The sequence below is a fragment of the Cynocephalus volans genome, chromosome 12 (genome assembly GCF_027409185.1).
Source record: "Cynocephalus volans isolate mCynVol1 chromosome 12, mCynVol1.pri, whole genome shotgun sequence".
Classification (NCBI taxonomy): Eukaryota; Metazoa; Chordata; class Mammalia; order Dermoptera; family Cynocephalidae; genus Cynocephalus; species Cynocephalus volans.
Window position 1 is genome coordinate 55,872,128 of NC_084471.1, and position 20,394 is coordinate 55,892,521.

General features: G+C 39.1%; 1 protein-coding gene across 1 annotated transcript in view; it reads right to left on the minus strand.

The window, feature by feature from the left end:
* TBC1D30 (TBC1 domain family member 30) overlaps positions 1-10,059 on the minus strand; it is a 72,913-nt gene extending 62,854 nt beyond the window's left edge. Inside the window, exons 1-2 of the mRNA XM_063075802.1 lie at positions 9,606-10,059; positions 4,651-4,815 (exon numbers count right to left, since the gene is read on the minus strand). Coding sequence (XP_062931872.1) covers positions 4,651-4,815; positions 9,606-10,059 — 619 coding nt within the window. The remainder of the gene's footprint in view (positions 1-4,650; positions 4,816-9,605) is intronic.
* Positions 10,060-20,394: the final 10,335 nt, after the last annotated feature.

A 20,394-nucleotide genomic window follows, 5' to 3' on the forward strand; every position in this document is an offset into this window, starting at 1 on the left:
TGTAAGCAATTTCAGTTTCTTTTATCTAGTCATGTTCTTATTAAGTTACTTCAGGGGACACCAAGCTGCTAATCATATATCAAAAACATACTTAAAACTGTTGTCAATATTAACAAATCTGTGATAAAATTCACAAGTCTGAAGCCACATTCCAAATTTAAGGCAAACCTACCTTAATCTATTTTCATCTGTCAAAACAAATGAGCTTATAAAAAGGGAATAATTACATCTGGGTTAAGGGGGCAGACTGAGAAAAAAAGTCATCTAATTTTGGTCTCCACCAAAACCACGCTAAAAATACAGTAAAGAGGTTTGGTTTGGTTTTGTTTTATCCTAATCCACAAGGATTAGGGAGGAAAAGAGCAGAGAGAACAGCAGTGGATTTGTGAAGCTGGAAAAGCATACAGACAAGTAGAAATCGACCTAACAGATCCTAGCTGAAATGCAACCTGTGTGTCACCAAATATCCCACAGAAGACTCAGGGACTGGCAACCAGTTCTCCAAGAAGCTTAACTCGGAGATTAGGAGAAAGCTGTTGAGAAGTAGCTGGATCTCTACCTCCCCCGTCTACTTCATGAGGCTGGGCGACTACCTCTCATCCACCCCTGCACAAGTTTGAGGGTTTCATTTCTGAAGACGGTTAACACGGAGAGTCCTTGGACAACCAGCTGAGGGTGAGTACCCTACCCAAAAGAGCGGACTCAATGACACATGCGTGCTGAATGCTGAATGTAGACTCCCAGCTCCCTTCCCCCACGCAGCTCCCAGAATGTCAGCAGCCAGCCCTTCACCCTCCAGGCAGGTCAGAAGATTTTCCCTGGGGAATCTGACCAGCCCCAGAAGACAGACCTGAAGATACTGACTTGGGGTATTCCACAACAAAGGGCCCATCCAACTGACCCTTCAGTGAAGCTCAAAATCAGTGACCCCCACCAGGGAGCCCAGAGTTCCAGTCAGCATTTTAGACTCCCACACTTAATGGTGAGCAGACAGCCAAGGACTGCCGGACATCGGAGGACAGCCACTAAAGATAAGAGCAGTTTCAAAAGTTTCTTTCCTCCCTGTATAATCTATCTCCTGCAAATTGTTATTTTCTGCTCTTTTATCATCAGTGTCCTTAGAGCAATAAGAAAACATAATGCATCTATGAAGTGAGAACAGGATACCATATAAAAGAAACAAACAACAACCCAGAAAAGAGCTCTCAGTAATAGGATTAGAAAATACAGTTGAGGTAATCTCCAAAAAATTAAAGCAAAAACACCCAAAGAAGTGGAAAATAAGAAAGAGAACATTACAGAACTAGTCCAGAAGTTCCAACAGCCAAACAGTAGACTTCCAGAAAGAGGAAAAAGAAAAAAGAAAACGGAGAGGGAAAAGTAGCAAACAAATAATTCACAGAAAATTTCCAGACCTGAAGGACATAAATTGCCTGATTGAAAGAGCCTGTCTAAGCCCAGTGAAAATAACCAAAATGAGTGAAAAGAGACCTACACAAAGCAACATGATCGTGAATTTCAGAACACCAAGAAAAGATTCCACAAGCTTTCAAAGGGAAAAAAAAAAAAAAACAGTCCAATGCAAAGTCTCAGGAACCAGAAAGGCTTCGACTTCTCAAGAGCAACAATGGAAGTGAGAAAGCACTAAAACAGGTATAGAATCATCAATCGATTAAAATAAAAAGACATTTTCATTCATGCATGGTTCCCAAAAATCTACCTCACAGGCACCCTCTCTCAAGAGGACATGGGCAATGATATAAAAAGAATAACCAAGAGAGAGGGAAATGTGCGATCCAGGAAAGGCAAGATCCAACACAGGAGAGAGAAAGAGATGCTCCCAGATGAGAGTGACGGAGACAAATGGAGACTGGGATAAATGAGTATGCAAGTGAGACATCAGGATGACGACCATAAACTCTAAGCAGATTAGCAGGGAACCAAGCAATGGATCTGTAGTGATAACTGTTGAGTTAAATATGCTATACAAAGTGATAGACAAGGGACTCAAAGGAGGATCAGCCGTCATCCTGTCCTCAGGAAGCTGTCAATAACAGGGAATAGTCCAGTGGTTCCCAGAATTTTTCTGCACTTTAGAATAGCCCAGGGAGCTTAACAATCACCATGGTCAGATTGTACTCCATGCCAATTAAGTCAGGATGTCTGGGAGTGGGAGCCAAGCCTTAGGATCTCTTTAAAGATCCTCATGGGCCAAGCCCGTGGCGCACTCGGGAGAGTGCGGCGCTGGGAGTGCGGAGACGCTCCCGCCGCGGGTTCGGATCCTATATAGGAATGGCCGGTGCACTCACTGGCTGAGTGCCCGTCATGAAAAAGACAAAAAAAATAAAATAAAAAATAAAAAAATAAAGATCCTCATGGATTCTAATACACAGAAGAAAAGTTTGAGAACACTGGAATAGTCTATTTCTTTGCAGAGGAAAGTGGTATTTGAAGATTTAAATAAAATTCTTAGTCTTGACGTGTTGTGATATGAATCATTCTTTTTTATGGCTAAATAACATTCCACTGTATGGATAATACCACATTTTGTTTATCCATTCATCCACTGATAGACATTTAGGTTGTTTCTGCTTTTTGGCTATTATGAATAATACTGCTATAAACATTTGTATATAAGTTTTTGTGGTGACGTATGTCTTCGATTTTGAGTAAACATTTAGGAGTGAAATTGCTGGTTGAGTGTGACTGCTTTTATCATTTTTTAAAAACACACACGGAGAATTATTTTTAGTAGAAAATGTTGAATTTCAGTGCCACCAAACTCAGGGCCACACAAATTTCTTTTCCTACCACAGACAACAAGGTATTATTGTAGAGAAGACAGCCACAGAAAAGGAAAAACAAGGGTCACTCACATATTTGACAAAGTATAACTTTTTTCTGCCAGTCATTTATGATAAATAGTAAGATTCAATCACATTATTATCAGGATGCCAGGGTGGACACATTAATAAAATGAAGCTATAAGCTGTCTAAAATTCCTATATTTATCAGCAATGCTAAAATAAAAATACTTCTATATATATTCACATTTGCTCATACTTTTCTCTTACCACAGTGTAAGTGACAGCTAGATTTCATTACTAGATTTATAACACCATTTCACAAATTCAACCAGCATAACTTAAACACTTAAAACAGCAATGCATAAAATTGTAAATCTACACAATGCTAATAATTAGTATGGCCTCCCTTCTGCTTTCAGGAAAAACAGGTTAAGCAAACCACTTATACTTTCCCCCACATAGAAACTCCATGCATTTACCATTTTGTGCTTTTGACCTCTGATAAAAACAATAACAGATAAAATTAGATTAAAACACAGTTGCAAGGAGAAAAATCAAAATCAAGGTATCTCATAATAAAAGGGGGAAGTAATAATTTTTACTTGATACTTGTGAATTAGAATCCATGGAAAACTATCAAATATTTATAAAACATGTCAAATTTATACACACACACACACATCCTCCTTCTCAGCTATTTCAGACAAGTGCCTGACTGGAGAAAACCCTATTCAAAGCCAGGCTACGTTCCTGCTTGGTATGGATAAGCCATAATGATACTATGATGATGATAAAACAGCATTCTGTTTAACACTCATTAGGTGGAACCTTTAGTAAGCAGCATGAATAATAGTTTGGGGATAACAAACAGCAATATAATAAAAGAGAAACAAGAAAACACAGAATTTATTTTAATAGTAAACGTAAGAATGGAATGTAAGTCATCAATTTTATTATCTGAAACTATTCAAGCCCTAAAGATTGTTTCATGTAAACAAACACATCTTACTTTGGAATTAAAAAAAAAATCTAGGAGATGTCACTTTACATATAAAATGTGACAGAGTAAAAGAGCAAGAAAAGGCATATCTCACATGCACCTGAAAAGCAGCCAAGGGCATTTTATTAAAACACATCATTTGTGCCTATATTTACCATACCTGAACATACTGTTCTGCCGTGCTGCATGTTAATAAAGAATGCAAAACAAAAATAGGGAAATGTTAGCAGAATAAAATGTAAAACCATTGCATGGAGAATTATAAAATTACTTCACAAGTTTTATATCTTGTATGTAACACAGATCAGTAATTTAATAATTTACTTTCAACTCAATTAACAAAACATGCAGCTCTTAGTTATAAGTGGATTACCCAATAGATAGGTTTCATTTGTTAAAATATTTTGTCCTTTTCAGATTTCTGAGCAAGTTGTAAGATTGTTACATGAGTCTCCTTCTTTTAGTCAATTGTTTAATTCACTTTTAGAGCAACACAGAGAATAAAAACAAGGACATGACTTTTAGGTCGTATCTATTTGATGCTGTTTTAAAAATAAGGATTTTTTAAAACAGATTACGTAGGATCAGGTAAAAATAACCAATGTCAAAGTGGAATACTACCTCAAATCTAGAATAATAAAACTAATATTATAACATTAGACATGAAGTATACATTTTAACTGAAAAAACAGGAAGCTGAGTTGTTCATAGATCTTAGTTCTGAGGACATAAGCTTCCATGTAGAACTTTTCAATATATTCAAAAACACAATGACTACTGACTCACCTTCACTAACATTCCAGTCACATGTGGCAAAAGGACCAACCCCACTCCAGTACTTACTTCTCTTCTGTGATACAGCCTGCAAGCAGGCAGTCACAATGTCACAGTTCTTCTGTACTTTATGCAGAAGTCTGTCTTTCTGTTTCAGCTGCCGAAGTAACTTTGCTGACTGAATGCCAATTCTATACTTTAGCTCTCGAAGGATTGTCTTCAGTTCATTAGTGTCTATCAATAAAGAAAAAGAAAAATATAACAAGATTCCTTGAGAGAAATACAAATTCCATTGTGATACTAGTCAAAAGATAAATATCTAAAACATCCATTTAAACCAACTAATTCTATATTCCCACCCAGGATTACATGTACATTCTGATCAAATAAGTCATTCATTCATCTCCTGCCCTGTCCATGAGACAAGTACTGTAAGATAAATTTTATCCTCAAAACTAACTGTAATAACACATAAGCAAAGATTCTTAGTTTTACCTCATCTAGCTCTGGTTGCAAACTTACCTTTCATTGCCTGAAAATGAACATGTACATTTTGTCGCACTAAAGTGCTTAGATGGTAGGCTTGCAAGAAAAAAATCTTTTTGTGTCTATTACATAAATGAAAAACCTAACATCTGATAACAAAAGGTTTTTAAGGCATTCATCTTTATTTGTAAATGATCAGCTAAAAGTAAATAATTTTAGTACATTTTGTAATGTAGATGAATGTGGCACTACTGGCTTTGTTTTATATATATGCTCTTCTACTAGCCTAACTATTAGGTACAGTATTTCATCTTAGAGACTCAGTAATTTTTCAAATATGATAGAAAACACATTTCTGTAAACAGGTAAATTATGATAATTCTACATTCATAAAACTAATATTTACAACAGTAGTTTTCCTACAAGTGATAAGAGACTTGGGAATCAAAATTGTCAAGTCTTTATATGAATAATCATTACAATGTGGGAGTTTTCTCTGTTAAACGCTCATATCATGAGTCACTACCATGTAATCAGCCAGCAGGTAAAGCCTTCCACTCAACTTGGCATGGGCGAGCCCCTCATTAGAGGTCCTGCCTGTGTGGAGTTTGGATCTACTCATTTTGAAAGGGATTTAAATAAACTAGAGAGAAAAGAACAAAAAAAAAAAAAAAAGAATCCAAAAGTGAGAAAAATACTCTAGAGGTTAAAGGAAATAAACTTCTAGAGTCTGCATCAGAGGTGCAGCAGATGATTTAACAGCGGTCATACCTGATCGCACCCCAGAAAATGCATCTGAACTCGTGTTAAAAAGAACTGCTTTTGGATCAGCCAACTACCTGAGTGATCTTAGGCAAGGCCGTTCTCCAAGTTTCAAAATATGCCTAGCACACAAGATTACGCTGAGAAACAAATGGGAATGGCCTTTATAAACATAAGCAACACCTTAAGAATAAGGAATTACTGTGAAGAAGAAGACAAAGGCCAGTTCTTTCTCTCGCCCGAAGTTCGGACATGGTAGGATATAATGGGAAGAATATACATAGGTTAACTGAAAATATTTGGGTTCCAAGAATGATTAAACACGGAAACGAGCTACAAGAGGAGACCAGGAGCTCTTCATTCCTAGATTCCTTTTGATAGAGGAAATATCTTTCTTTGAATGTTTAAATAATTGTCCTTCTAGAAATAAAAGGAATATTATCACCTGGCATTTAAATTATACTTTTCCTCCAGAAAAGGATTTTTAAATTATCTCATTTTCAGTGACTCTTAATTACAACTCTGTAATTCTCTGAATTATATGTATTGTTCAGTATGAGAAAAAAATGTCAGAGTTGAGTTTGGAAATGTCTTCTGCAGCAGTATCTGCTGGTATAAAAGCCTCCTGGGGACAGAAGCTGGTCTCCGTCTTTGTATGCCCCACAGCATCAGCCCCTTCCTCAGTGAGTAAATAACTGAGGGAAAATGAGACTGTCAACTGACAGTGACCAATTTCCTAAGGAATTCCAGGGTATATGATCATAAAAACAGTATTTAACATTTATTGAGCACTTCATACACACTAACTTATGTAATTCTCACCATAGCCCTCTGAGGTAGGTATTATTATTACCCCGATTTGTAGGAAAATGAGATCAAGAAGTTAAATAGCTCGCCCAAGGTCACAGAGCTAGTAAGGAACAGTGGCAGGATATCAACTCAGAAGTTGGACTCCAAAGATAATCCCCAAAACCGTGGAAGCATTGAGAAAACAGGCCAAATATCCTAAGAAACCATTTTGGTGCCTCACTTAAAGAACCCACAGACTGTATGGCTGTAAATTAGTGCAGCCATTCTGGAAAACAGTATGGAGGTTCCTCAAACAATTACAGATAGAACTGCCATATGATCCAGCTATCTCACTGCTGGGAATATATCCAAAGGAATGGAAATCATCATGTCAGAGGGATACCTGCACTTCCATGTTTATTGCAGCTCTATTTACAGTAGCCAAGATATAGAATCAACCTCCATGTCCATCTACAGATGACTGGATAAGGAAACTGTGGTATACATACTCAATAGAATACTACTTTGCTATAAAAAAAAAGAATGAAATACCATTCCCAGCAGCATGGATAAACTTAGAGAAAGTGATGTTAAGTGAAATAAGCCAGGCACAGAAAGAGAAATACTGCATGTTCTCACTCATAAGTGGGGGAAGAAAGGGGGAGGGGAGGGGGAGGGGAGGGGGAGGGGAGGGGGAGGGGAGGGGAGGGGGAGGGAGGGGGAGGGGAGGGAAGGGGAGGGGAGGGGAGGGGGAGGGGGAGGGGGAGGGGAGGGGAGGGGGAGGGGAGGGGAGGGGAGGGGAGGGGAGGGGAGGGGAGGGGAGGGGGAGGGGAGGGAGGGGGAGGGGAGGGAGGGGGGAGGGAGAGGGAGAGGGAGAATCATAATACATTGAACTCTCAGAAAAAAAGAGAACAGAACTCTAGTTATTAGAGGTGGAAAAAGGGAAGGGGGAGGGGGTTAGCAAGAAATTAGTGAAGGGTCACAAAGATTGATTACATTTTATAAACATGAGTATACTAATTACCCTGATATGATACCCACATATTGCACACATGTATTGATACGTAAATCTGTACCCCACAAACATATACAGTCAATTAAATAAAATTCCACAGCCAAAAATAAATAAATAAAGGACCCACATGTGTTAAATATCTAAATAGGTGCTAAAGCAAAATCCCTAACAGTGAGAAGAGGGGACACAAAAATTATCTGCATTTTATGAAACTTGTACTGAACGCAGAGTAGTAATGTTAGGAGGGATTTTTTTGGCCCTGAAAAAAAAAATCAACCTAATAATCAGTAGTACTTATGCAGACAGCTGTATCCATCACCTGATCCTTTAGTCTTTGCACTCTAATGATGTCTATCAATAAAGGGGTGTGTGTGTGCCTGAGTGTGTATGGCACCTTGTTCATCCTATTAGGGCTGACTACAAGGAAGAAAGGAGTAGCAGGCAAACCAGCCATGCAATAAGACTGGAACTTGGGCAAAACAGACTCTTGTAGATCTTGTGAATAATTTAGCAGAATGGTCATTCATATAAAATCCACTTGTAAAGCTGTACTGTCACCTATTCTTTAAACTTTAGCTTGACAATTTTCCCCTTCCAAAAGAAAACTACTATCCCCCAAATTCCCTCCATAGTGAAAAGTGAAGTCTTGTAAAAAGAGAAAGCCAAATCATAATTCTTCAAAACTGATATTGTTGGAGTCTGAAAGAACTATTGCCCTACAGAACTTTTGGCATAAACAGACACTCTGAGAAAAGCCAAATAATTGTATAAAATGAAATGGCACAGCTCCAGCCAAAGTCCCAAGCAGGAGGAGGAAGGTGGAAGCCATTTGTAACAATCAGCTGGGGGAAAAAGCTTCACTAGGAAGCCAAAAGAGGAAGCTGTAAACTATTTACACGGGTCTGAGAAAACAGACAGATTTATGCTTTTTCTGTATTTTGTTTTGTTTTGTTTTGTTTTTCTGGAACCAGCTAGGCAGATTTTACAATGGGGAGACAGGAGATCCTCCCGTGGTAATTTAGCACAAGGACATTACTTTTAGGAAATGTTATGGTGGCTTAACATGTGTTTTCCACACCTCACTTTGTTTTGTAAATTGGAGTCTTGATACATCTGTACAAAAAGACAAATAACTGCGTTAGTGCCTGAAAGGCAAGCTATTTCGAGCAGTTGAGGGGGAAAAAATATCAATTAGGACAGGAGCATCAGAGACTGATAACAAAAGAAACACCAAATCAGCCTCTCCCCTGTAAGCCAAGGCCGTTTTCTCGGATCGACCTCTCCACACCAACTGAAGGTACCAGCAAGTTAAATTCTGTAATGAAACCAGAACTCTAGGGCCCTCCACTTATCCGACACCAAGAAGAAAAGAAAACAAAGCAAAAATAAAAGACACTAGTAAGCTGCTCAGGCCCATATGTTCTGGCAGAAGTGGAACTCACACGCTCTGCTCGAAACCGGATTATCGAATTATCCTGCCTCACTAGTTAAACACTAGACAAGCGGCCTGGCCAGAGAAGGCGGGCTTTAAAAAAAAAAAAAAAAAAAAAAGACATTACAGCCCTAGGAGCCACCTCTTTTCCCGGCGCCCTCTAGGTCACTGCAGCTTGTACTCGTACACAGCAGAAACTCCAAACCTGTCCTAACAGCTGTCCAGGTGAAATTAGAATCAGGACTGCTGCCTCCCTCCACCGGCCTCCGCAAACACGGGAGGGAACGGGGGGCGGGGGCGACCACTCCAACAACTGATGCTCGACTCCACGACTCGAGAGGGGATGGGAGGGGCGGGAGCTCTAAGAACTAAGTGTAGTCAGGAATCCGTGACAATGGTGGCACCAGCGTCAGATCAAAGGAGACGCAATCTGAGCGTCGGGCCGATCAGTCCAGGTGCGCACAGGCGAGCGCTGGAGCTCGGGCAGAAGTGGGGGGCCCGGCTCTGGGAGGCTCCTGGTCCCCCTCCCCCGGCCCTCACCTTTCTGCTGCAGGTATTGCATCTGATGCCGCTGGCTCGGTCGCTCCTGCAGCTCCTGCAGCACGCGGGAGTCGCCGGCGCCGCCGCGGCCGCCCAGGAACACATCGGAGCCGGAGGCCTCGGTGGAGCTGTCGAGGCTGTCGCGGCGCGGCTGGCGACCCCCGGGCCCGCGGCCCCCGCCCGCCGCCTCCTCTTCCTCGGTGCAGCTGTACAGCTCGGTGAGCAGCCCGCTCACCAGGGACGCCGTGCGGCTCGTGCGGCCGCCCGGCGGCGCGCCGGGCTCCGGATCCTCCTCGCCCTCCCACGAGTCCCGGGAGCCCTGCGGCTGCTCCGCCGCCCCGCGGAGGGGTGGATCCCGCGGCACTCCGGGCACCGCTTCCTCCAGCCTCGCCTCGCCGCCGCGCTCAAGCTCCGGGCGCCCCGTCCGGCCCCCACCCGCGGGAAGCACCTCCATGGCCCCCGGCGCGCGGCCGCCCCGCACCCGCCGCTCCTCCAGCCGCGCAGCCCCGGCCAGTTCCGGGAGGGGGCGCGGCCTCACCCCGGCCCCGGCTGCCCTCGGCCGGGCGCCGCTCCAGCGGTCTCCGGATCCCCGTGGCGCACGGATCTCCCCGGCGCCCTCCCTTGGCTCCGAGCCAGGCGGGAAGGCGACGGCCACGCCGCGAGGCTACCTGGGGACACCTGCCGCCGGTGAGGCCCCAATTCGCCCGACAGCGCTCTCCAATGAGCGTCAAGAAGCAGGATGTGGCCAGAACAGGATCAGGATGCAGCTGTCAGCCCGGAGGGAGGAGGCCTCCGGCCGCTGCCACCTCCACTTTTAAGCACGTGATTTAACTCAAGAGTTAAAGAGTTGCATCCCGTTCAGCCGCCATTTAGAAATAATGTCCAATCAATAGGCTGAGGCCAGGAGCTCCTTTTTTGCATAACTTGGGGCACAATGCCCAGCCCTTCTCACCTTCCCACCTGACCCGAGCGCCTTTGGGGGCGTTCTTAATTTAGTTTCTGACAATGCACTTTCTAAAAAGCTGAATATCTGACAGGCACTTGGGATTTAATAACTCTGTCAACTCTTGTCCTCCAGTGAAAAGCAAAGCACTGGATTAAGATCAACTAATTCCCTGACACAAGACATAACACACAATGAGGGTTTTTAATAAATGTGAGACAACCGAAGTAATAAGTTAATGGAGCGGTTGTTACAGTAAAATCGAAAGTTTACAAGAGACCGTGAGAGATGTATTCTTACACTAGACCTCAGTATAACTGCGTGCCTGTAAGGTAAATGCGGGACACAGACCTACTTCCCGCTCCCTGGGAAACTACCCTCTGCCAAGGTAGTTTACCCAAGAAAAGGCATGTCTCTTTTAAGACAAATAAAAGACAGTAGAAAGCAGGAGCCCTACGTAAATAAATTAACATGTAAATGGAGTTAGAACCCTAGTGTTAACTACTCTGGAGCCAGAAGGGTGACAAGTAAGTTAACTTGTCTACTCAGCCAGATCTCCCGAGCTCTCTGAGTTGGGTGAGTGTCTACACATAAGCCTGCGAATGATTTACACCTTTCCTTTGATCTGTTCACTATATAACTGTTGTATGTAGCCCACGGTGGTGCGGATTTCTAGCCCACCCGCTGCCATCAGCACCTCCCGGAAGTCTGATAAACCGATTTCTCTACCTATTGAATATTGGGTGACTTTCTTTGGAACAAGCAAACACAACGCGAGTACCCTTTCAGATTTGGGGCTCCCGCGATACAGTGCTCCTCCACTGCAAATACTTTTTTTGAATTTAATAAGAGTTGTCAACATTTTTTATCGCTTTTTGTATGCTGCACACTATTGTTGGTGATGAGCACAAATTATCCCATTTAATCCTCACTTTAACGCTATAAAGCAGGTATTTTATCCTATTTTGTCCTCACTTTGTAGATGAGCAAGCTGAGGCAGAGAAACTAAATAACTTGTCCATTCACAAAACATAAAGTGAATTTTTCTTAAAGTTTCAAGTGTATGGCTTTCGTTACGGGTGAATACATATTTCATTATAGATGAATACATATTAGTCTAATGCTGTTAAATACTTGGCCCTATTTCTAAAAGAAGCAACAATGCACCTGGTGAACAGTAGCGGTGCTTTATGTTTGTTCAGCACACTTTCCCTTTTTTTAAGGCATTTTCATAATAAAGCCTGACCCTACAGGTAGAAACCTGGTGTCCCTTGACACAACTACCACCACCACAATAAATAGGACGCTTTTGGAAATTAGAGTTAATATAAGGAAAGCAGAAGTTTCATACCTTTTCCCTTAGGTATCCAGAATTTAAAATTATACTGGAAATATTATTTTACTGTTTTATAACTGTATTAACTACTGCTGTTGCCATTTAACATTAAAATGTATGAAATGGAAGGAGTGGAATTATTCATTATATTGCTGTTGTTTTGTTTTTCAAGGTTTTTGTCCCTGCTGACCTGGGATTGAATGAGTCCTGAGAACCTTTCTTCACATGCCAAACGTTGCAACAAGCAGCACTTTCACAGGGGCAAACACTAAAGCTGGATCTCTTTTCTTAGTTGGCTTCTGAGCCCTTTCTCTCTATCTCCACCCACTAGGAAGGGATGTGATATCTACTAATCTTCAGCACTATTCTTATGTAGGGTATCTCTATCAGGAACTATGGATTTAAAAACTCAAACTGAGCTGAAAGGGGTGAAGAAAGAGGCCGAGAAAACAATAGGTTATAGACATTTCAACATTTCTAAATCAATCAGAACTTCAAAATTATTTCACATTTCCCATCCTTACCAAATCGCCTAAACAGAGGAAACTGGCAGACTAAAAACTAATAGGGAAGGCCAGCTCGAGGTCATTGTACTTGTTGGAATGATCTTCCCCCAGAGAGCCGCATGACTCTTCTCTCAGCTGAATTAGGTCTGCTTAATGTCCTCTTCTCAGTGGGTCCTTCCCTGACCACCCTATTTGAAATTGCAGCTCCCCACCCCCTATTATTTCCCTTATTTCCCTTCCTTGATCTTTTTTCCAAAATACTCAACCATCTTTCGACATGCTATATAAACTATGATTTATTTTATTGTCTCTCTCTCTCTACTTTAAATGTAAGCTTCTCAGCGCAGGAATTTTTGTGTATTTTGTTCATTGATATATGCCCATTGCCTAGAACAGACCGGGCACATTGTAGATGCTCAATAAATGTTCACTGAATTAATTAACTGAATGAATAAAATGAAAACTAGAGAAAAGTGTGACTAATTACCTATTTCCCTAAGAAAAGTGAGTTCCATTATATAAAATCCTAGAAGTGGGGTTGGCAAAGAGCAGCCTTTTTTTCTACTCTACATCATTGCTGTCAGGTGACTGGCAGGCCCCAGGCAAGTTTCCTGAAGATCTGAAGCTGATTAATTGGATGTAAAAGGGAACAGCTGGTCTAACAGATCATGACTATCAAACTGATCATGATTAAGAGTAATAGTTAAAATGAAATTTTCTAAAGTTAATTATGCTGCTGATACTAATCAGTATTTTCATTTGGAAGTTTAGTTTTAATATTTAAATAATTATACTAATAATTTTAGACCTGATACAACTAGAATACAAGGTCCAATACTGCTTTATTATTACAAGGAGCTCAGAAGCATCTATTTCTGTGTACAATATACTAGAATGCAATTTATGTAAATCTAGTGTACAATCTACAGACTGTGACCATTTAAGTAATTTCTGAACTTGTAATAAGGTTTTGCCAATAACCTTCTGACACTAATCATTTAAAACTACCTTAACAAGACTTCCAACATTTTTGATAATTTGATAAATTTTTAGCACATGCAGATACACACATACAGACTGAATTGCTATAATAACAGCTGTGATTATTCTTGGGAGATTTCTAAAATCTAGCAGTTAATCTTTCACTCTAATCTTTCAAGGATTACTCATTCCTGGAGTCACAAGGGAAATGTAAAAGGTCATTGCTTTCAGTTTGCTGTCATGGGAACTCAGATTTGCTCTTTAATTTTGCTGTTTGCAATTTATTTAGATGCTTGGAATACAGTAAAATCTATATTATTAATAACTATATGTGAAAAAAGATTCTTATATTTTTCAATCCAAAAAGTGGATTGAAAGTAAAAAGTGGAATGAGAGATAAAAAGGGATTTTAGTACTTTAAAAAACATCAAGACTTAGACCCTAGGAAATGCATAGTAATACACAGTAGATAGTCAATAAATAAGAGCTATTAACGTCAAATGATATTTAAATCATAAAATGTGAGTGCTTAGAGGAAGTTTAGAGATCTAATTTGACTACTACTTAATCATTATACTATACTTTAAAGTGACAGAATATAACCTTTGCTTTGCAATAATAGAAAGTTTGTGATTGCTCAATGTATAGCAGCTGGGAACTAAACCTCTGTTCTCTTGCCTGTATTCAAGTGATGTGCTTTGAGAGGAAGTGATGTGCCTATCATGCCAGCACTTGGGTAGCCACTGACAAAGGCTAACATCAGTTGGCTAAGCCATCTTGTCCAAAAGGTTGTTTAGTGCCTCTTCCGTGGTGAGTGCTTTATGGTGGGCATAAACATGTGATACAAAGATTTTCACACTTTGTCCCTATTCCCGTATGTCCACCCACGTGCCATTACCCCAGACCTCCCTTTCTCCAATCTTCTAAACATTTTCATTCCAGGCTCATCACCAGACAGTCAAGGTCATTTGCCACTACCAGTGAGTCCAAATGTATTCTAACCTCAGGCCACTTCTTTAGCACAAACTGGATGGTCAGGTGCACCACCCAAGGCTCTGCCCATTAGGACGGTTTTCTCTCATCACTGTCAGTCAAGACCAAACCTCAATGAGGCTGCAGGGCAACCACCACTCATTTCTACCTCACACCTGCATACCACGCTGTTCTATCCGTAAACCAAGCTCAGGCTTTTTGCTCCTCCTTTGGCTGGTCATATGGGACCCTAAGAGTGAGCTGAAAGAGGGCACAGGTGTAACCATGATGAATGATACGGGTGTCTAGGCTACCTGTTCATGCATTTGTTTGTGCCCTCTGATCCTGCTTATGCTTGGTCCCGGATGTACTGCTCCATCTTATGAAGGATTAAGGCTTGTCCTGACCAACTTTATGACTTGGTGAATCCAAGAGGACCCAAGTCATGACGAGTAGTTCAGGAAGCATGGTTGTTTGGTGCCTCATGGTTAAGAGTTCCACCTCTATCAGGGCTCAGAACACTAGGAGCTGTTTTTCAAGTGGCAGGTAATTCTTGCTATAGATGGCATGATCTTGCTCCAAAACCCTAGGGGCCTGCCTTGTGATTTTCTTACTGGGGCTTGCTCTACATGACATCTTTTTCCACCGCTGACACATCGAGTCTGCTGGAGTATATGCCCAAGCAGAAGGGCTACTTGCACCACAGCTTGGACCTGCTGCCAGGACATGCTTCATGGGCATATGATCTCTGCAATTGTGCAAAGCCCCACTCTCAGAAGGTCCCCATGCTTGGTTTAGTGCTCTATGTCACAATCATGAAATTAGTAACAATTTTACCATTGAACTTGTGTTTTGTAAGGGAAGTTAGATGGGATGATGGGGCATGTGCCTGAGCAGTGAAAATAACCCAGGCCTGGAGGCACAGCATTGTCACACGTGCATGCCTCAGGGCAGTCATGGGCCCCTTAGAGACCCAAGGTGGCCAGGTGGGGACCAGCCCCATTGCCGGCAGTGACAGTGGAGAGAACAGTGGAGAAGCAGCAGCAGCAGCAGTGGTGGCAACAGTGGTAGGAAAAAAAAGAGCTTGCATAAAACCGCTGTGGAAGTCTAGCTTGCCTGTCTGTTCCCCAGATCCCATCTCTGCAGCATTTGCACAAATCTCAACTCCCAGGCCTGAGAGCTGGGACAGGAACTGCCATAGTTTAGGCAGTACATGTTGTCAGTACAAAATAAAAGCACACACAGACATTGTAGTAAAGCATATCAGGGAGCTATTAGAATTATTCCAAGCATTTAGAGTCTCTAATTTTGAAAACTTCTACAACATGGCAAATATCAATAGGCTTAGAAATATAAATTTAAACATGGTCACATTTGACAGACAGGAACACTATTTTCATATAAAGCTTAAGATGGGCCAATTATTAATGAAAACTATTTTTAAATTAATTTTTTCCTTGTAATTTAAGATACAGTGATAAAATGTATAAACATGCACTTTAGATAATATAAAAGCTTGAAGCCACTTGGGGCTTCTTGAATGATCTTCACGAGTTACAGGAAATGTCAAATATTACAATGTAACTGCTATATCAGCTACAATTTTACAATTGCAAAACTACAATAACTTATAATTAATATTTAAAATTAAATTCATACTTAAATAAAACTAACTTGTAGGAACAGTAAAATGTTTTTCAAAAAATTGTTCCACAGCAATCATCAGCTCTACATGTATTAAAATTCCTGTTTTGAAATAATTTGTCAGAAATTTAGAGCTGACCAGTTAGCTTAGTTAGAGCATGGCCTTGCAATACCAAGGTCAAGGATTTGGTTCACCTTACCCGAAAGCTGCCAAAAAAAACAAAAAAAAAGAAAGAAAGAAATTTATTTCATTGTTATACAGCTTATAAAATATGAGGAGTCTTCAAAAAGTGCATGGGAAGATTTGTATTATCTTTTAATTTCATTTATCCACAAACTTTTTGAAGTACCCTCATACTCTTAATAACTACAGTATTAAGTATAATTATAACAACAGTTGCATTGTAAGAAAGTTAAAAAATTATCAAAAATCATTCACAACCTTGCATTTGCCAAGAGCAACTAACATTGCTTTCAATTATATTGATTGAAAATGAATTTGCTAAAAGTATACGATGATGAATTTACAGAAAAGCAAGTCAGAAAAATCTTATAATCAATCAAGATACAACATTAACAAAGCCTCATTAATTATTGTATTTTATAAAATTATGACACCAAAAGTGCTTTTGCAGTTTGTAAGGTTATGTTGCTACTCATGTACCACTATAACCCCTATTATGTTTTGTAAGATATAAAATATTTTTTAAAGGAAACGTTTTATATTTTAGTCCCTTCAGTGGCATTTTTTTCTGCTTTTTGAAAAAAGGATCCCACATTTTTGTTTCACACTGGACCCCACAGACTATGTAGCCAGCCCTGCCTGTTACAGAGTGCTTTTCCTTTTCAGTCCCCATTCATAGCTGCAGCCTTTCATGCCACTCAGTACATGGGCTGGGGCAGTGTTCCTAGGTGTATAATGTGTTGCATACAGAATCCAAAGAGTTCTACCAGATTCTGTGCTTTTCTGTAGTAAAAAATGAAAGATGCAGCAATTCATTTTCACTTTGGAGGCAATGTCCTGATATACCCCAGGACTCCTAAAAACCTTTACTGAAGTACCATGTCCCTAAATTTTCATAGGGTCTATCTCCCATCCTCTGGAGCACATGGATCTTATCAAGACTTCCAGCATACTAGTCACCTCTTGTTCATCCTGCCTGATCAGCATGATGTCATCAATGTAATGGATGAATAAGACATTCTACAGGATGCCCAGACAGTCTAGATCCATTTGGACTGTATTATGACACATAGCAACATATTATAATATATAGGAGAGCTAACATAACCTTGGGCAAAACTGTAAATGTCTTTTGTTGTGTATTCCAAATGAACATGGATTGTTTCTAAACCTCTTTCCTGATTGAGATAGAAAAGAATGCATTCAATTAAATCAATGCTGTGTACAATTTACCTGTGGCCATACTGATCTCCTTTAGCAAAGCTACCACATCCAGCATGGCCACTGCAATCAAGAGTAACATTTGGTTAAGCTTGTAGTAGGTTACAATCATTCTTCATGATCCTTTCTGTAGGGGCCAGACTGTCTATTTAAATGAAGATATATGATAGAGACCACCAAGATTTGTTAATTTTGTTAATCTTTTCAAAGAATCAGCTTTTGGCTCCATTCATTTTCTCTATTGTTTTTTCTATTCCCTATTTTGTTAATTTCTGCTCTAATCTTTAATATTTCCTTCCTCCTGCTTGCTTTAGGTTTAGTTTGCTCTTCTTTTTCCAGTGTCTTAAGATAGAAGTTTAGGTTATTAATATCAGATCATTCTTTTTTAAAATTTAATTTAATTTTACTTCTCCAAATACATTGTACTTGATTTTCATGCCCCTTTACCCATTCCTCTCATTCTTCTTTTTTTAATATATGCATTTACAGCTATACTCTATGCTCTGTGTTAGCTGTATCCCATAGTTTTAGTAAGTGGTGTATTCATATTCATCTCAAAGTATTTTCTAATTTCTCCTTTGATTTTTTCTTTAATCCATTGATTATTTAGGAGTGTGTTGTTTGATTTCCAAATATTTGTGAGTTTCCTAAATTTCTCTGTGTTATTGATTCCTAGTCTCATTTTATTGTGATCAAAAAACACAATTATTATTATTATTTCTATCCTCTTAAATTTACTGAGATTTTTCTTATGAACTGGCATATGATCTATCCTGGAGAATATTCCAAAAGTGTTTAAGAAGTGTATATAATCTACTGTTGTTGGAGGGAGTATTCTATAGATGTGTTAGGTTTACTTGTTTCATAATGTTCATGTCCTATTTTTTTTGTTGATCTACTACCTAGTTATTCTATTCATTCTTGAAAATGGGGTACTGAAACTTCTGACTAGTACTGTTGAGGCATCCATTTTTCCTTTCATTTTTGTCAGTTTTTGCTTCATAAATATAGGTGCTTTGTTCATAGGTACATATATGTTTATAATTGTTATATCTTCTTGATATATTTCCCCTTTTATTATCATAAAATGCCCTGCTTTATCTCTAATAACATTTTTTGTTTTAAAGTCTATTTTGTCTGATATTGCCACTCCACCTTTCTTGTTGTTGCTGTTTGCATAATATATCTTTTTCCATCCTTGTACTTTTAATCTATTGTATCTTTGAATCTAAAGTGTGTCACCTATAGACAGCATTTAGTTAAATCTAGTCTTCCATCAATCTCTGACTTTTCATTGGATTGTTTAATCTAGTCATATTTAATGTTATTATTGATGTTGTTGACTCTATGTTTGCCATTTTACTTTTATTTCTATGTCTCATGTCTTTTTTTTCCTCTACTACTCCTTTACTACTTTCTTTTACATTAAGTATTTTCTAATGTAGCATTTTAATTTTTTTACTATATTTTTTGAGTTATTTCCTTAGTGATTGCCCTAGTTCTTACAATATTCATTTTATCATAAATGGCTTCAGTGAGATATAGAAATATTACTCCTATATACCTCTATTCCCTTTCCTCTCTTTCGTGGTATTATTGTTATAGATATTACATATATACATGTTACAGGACATTGTTAAAATTGTTACTTCATATAATTTAATGTATTTCTAAAAAGAGAAGAAAGGAGAGGAAATATATATGAAGGTACTCCAAAAAGCTCATGGAAAGATTCACATTATTTTTCAATTCTAAATCCTTGTATTTATAGCTTTTCTTATATTAATCTCCTATTTATCATTTCTGATTCTTTTCACTTGTTCCTGTGGATTTGAGTTACCGTATGCAGTCACTTTCTGAGCCCAATGCAGCTTTGATTTCACCCATTTCCTTTGTGCTGTTATTGGCAAAGATATTACATTTCTATATGCTGTAGGCCCAACAATGCATTATATACATAATATTTTATAAAATTCTTTCTTAAATAAATTAAAAGAAGCAAGAAATACACATTCAAACTGTCTTTTATCATGACACAATTACCTTTACCAGTGTTCTTTGTTTTTTTCTGTCTGGGGTCACTTTCAGACTAAAGAACTTTCTTTAGTATTTCTTGTAAAGCAGCTCTGTTAGCAACAAATTATTTCTGTTTTTGTTTATCTGGAAATGTTCTTAGTTCACCTTCATTTTTAAAAAGATAACTTTATGGGATATAAGATTCTTGGCTGACAGTTTTTTTCTTTGAGCACTTCAAATACATAATTCCCCTACCTTCTGCCCTCCATTATTTCTAATGAGAAGTAATCTTAATTTTATTGGAGTTCCGTTGTAAGTGACAAGTCCTATTTTTCTTACCATTTCAGGATTTTCTCCTCGTCTTTGCCTTTCAGCATTTTTTTACCATGATGTGTCTGTGGATCTCTTTGAACATTTATTTCTTTTTTTACCTATTGAACTGGCTAGAACCTACAGTATAATGTAGAATAGCAATGTTGAGGGCAAACATCCTTATTCCTAGCCTAGGGATAAGACATTTAGTCTTTCACCATTCGGTATGATGTTATCTGTAACTTTTTCATAAAATGCATTTTATCAGATTGAGGAAGTTCTCTTCTATTCCAAGTTTGTTGAGTTCTTACCCTCAGTAGATGTTGAATTTTGTCAATTTCTTTTTCTTTTATATATTGTGATTATCATATGATTTTTCTTCTTTATTCTAAAGAGGAAATTACTTTAAATATTGAATTTTAAATCAACTTTGCATTCCTCGGGCAAGAACCACTTGATCATAGTGTGTTATCCTTTTTATCCTATACATACAGATGAATTTGATTTACCAAAAATGTTTAAAGGATTTTTGCATCTATGTTTATGACAATTCTCTAGTTTAATTTTCTGGTAATGTCTTCCGCTGTTTTTGGTATTAGGATAATGCTGGCCTCATAAAATGGGTTGAGAAGCATTCCCTCCTCTTCTTTTTAATTAAAGAATTTCCACAAGAT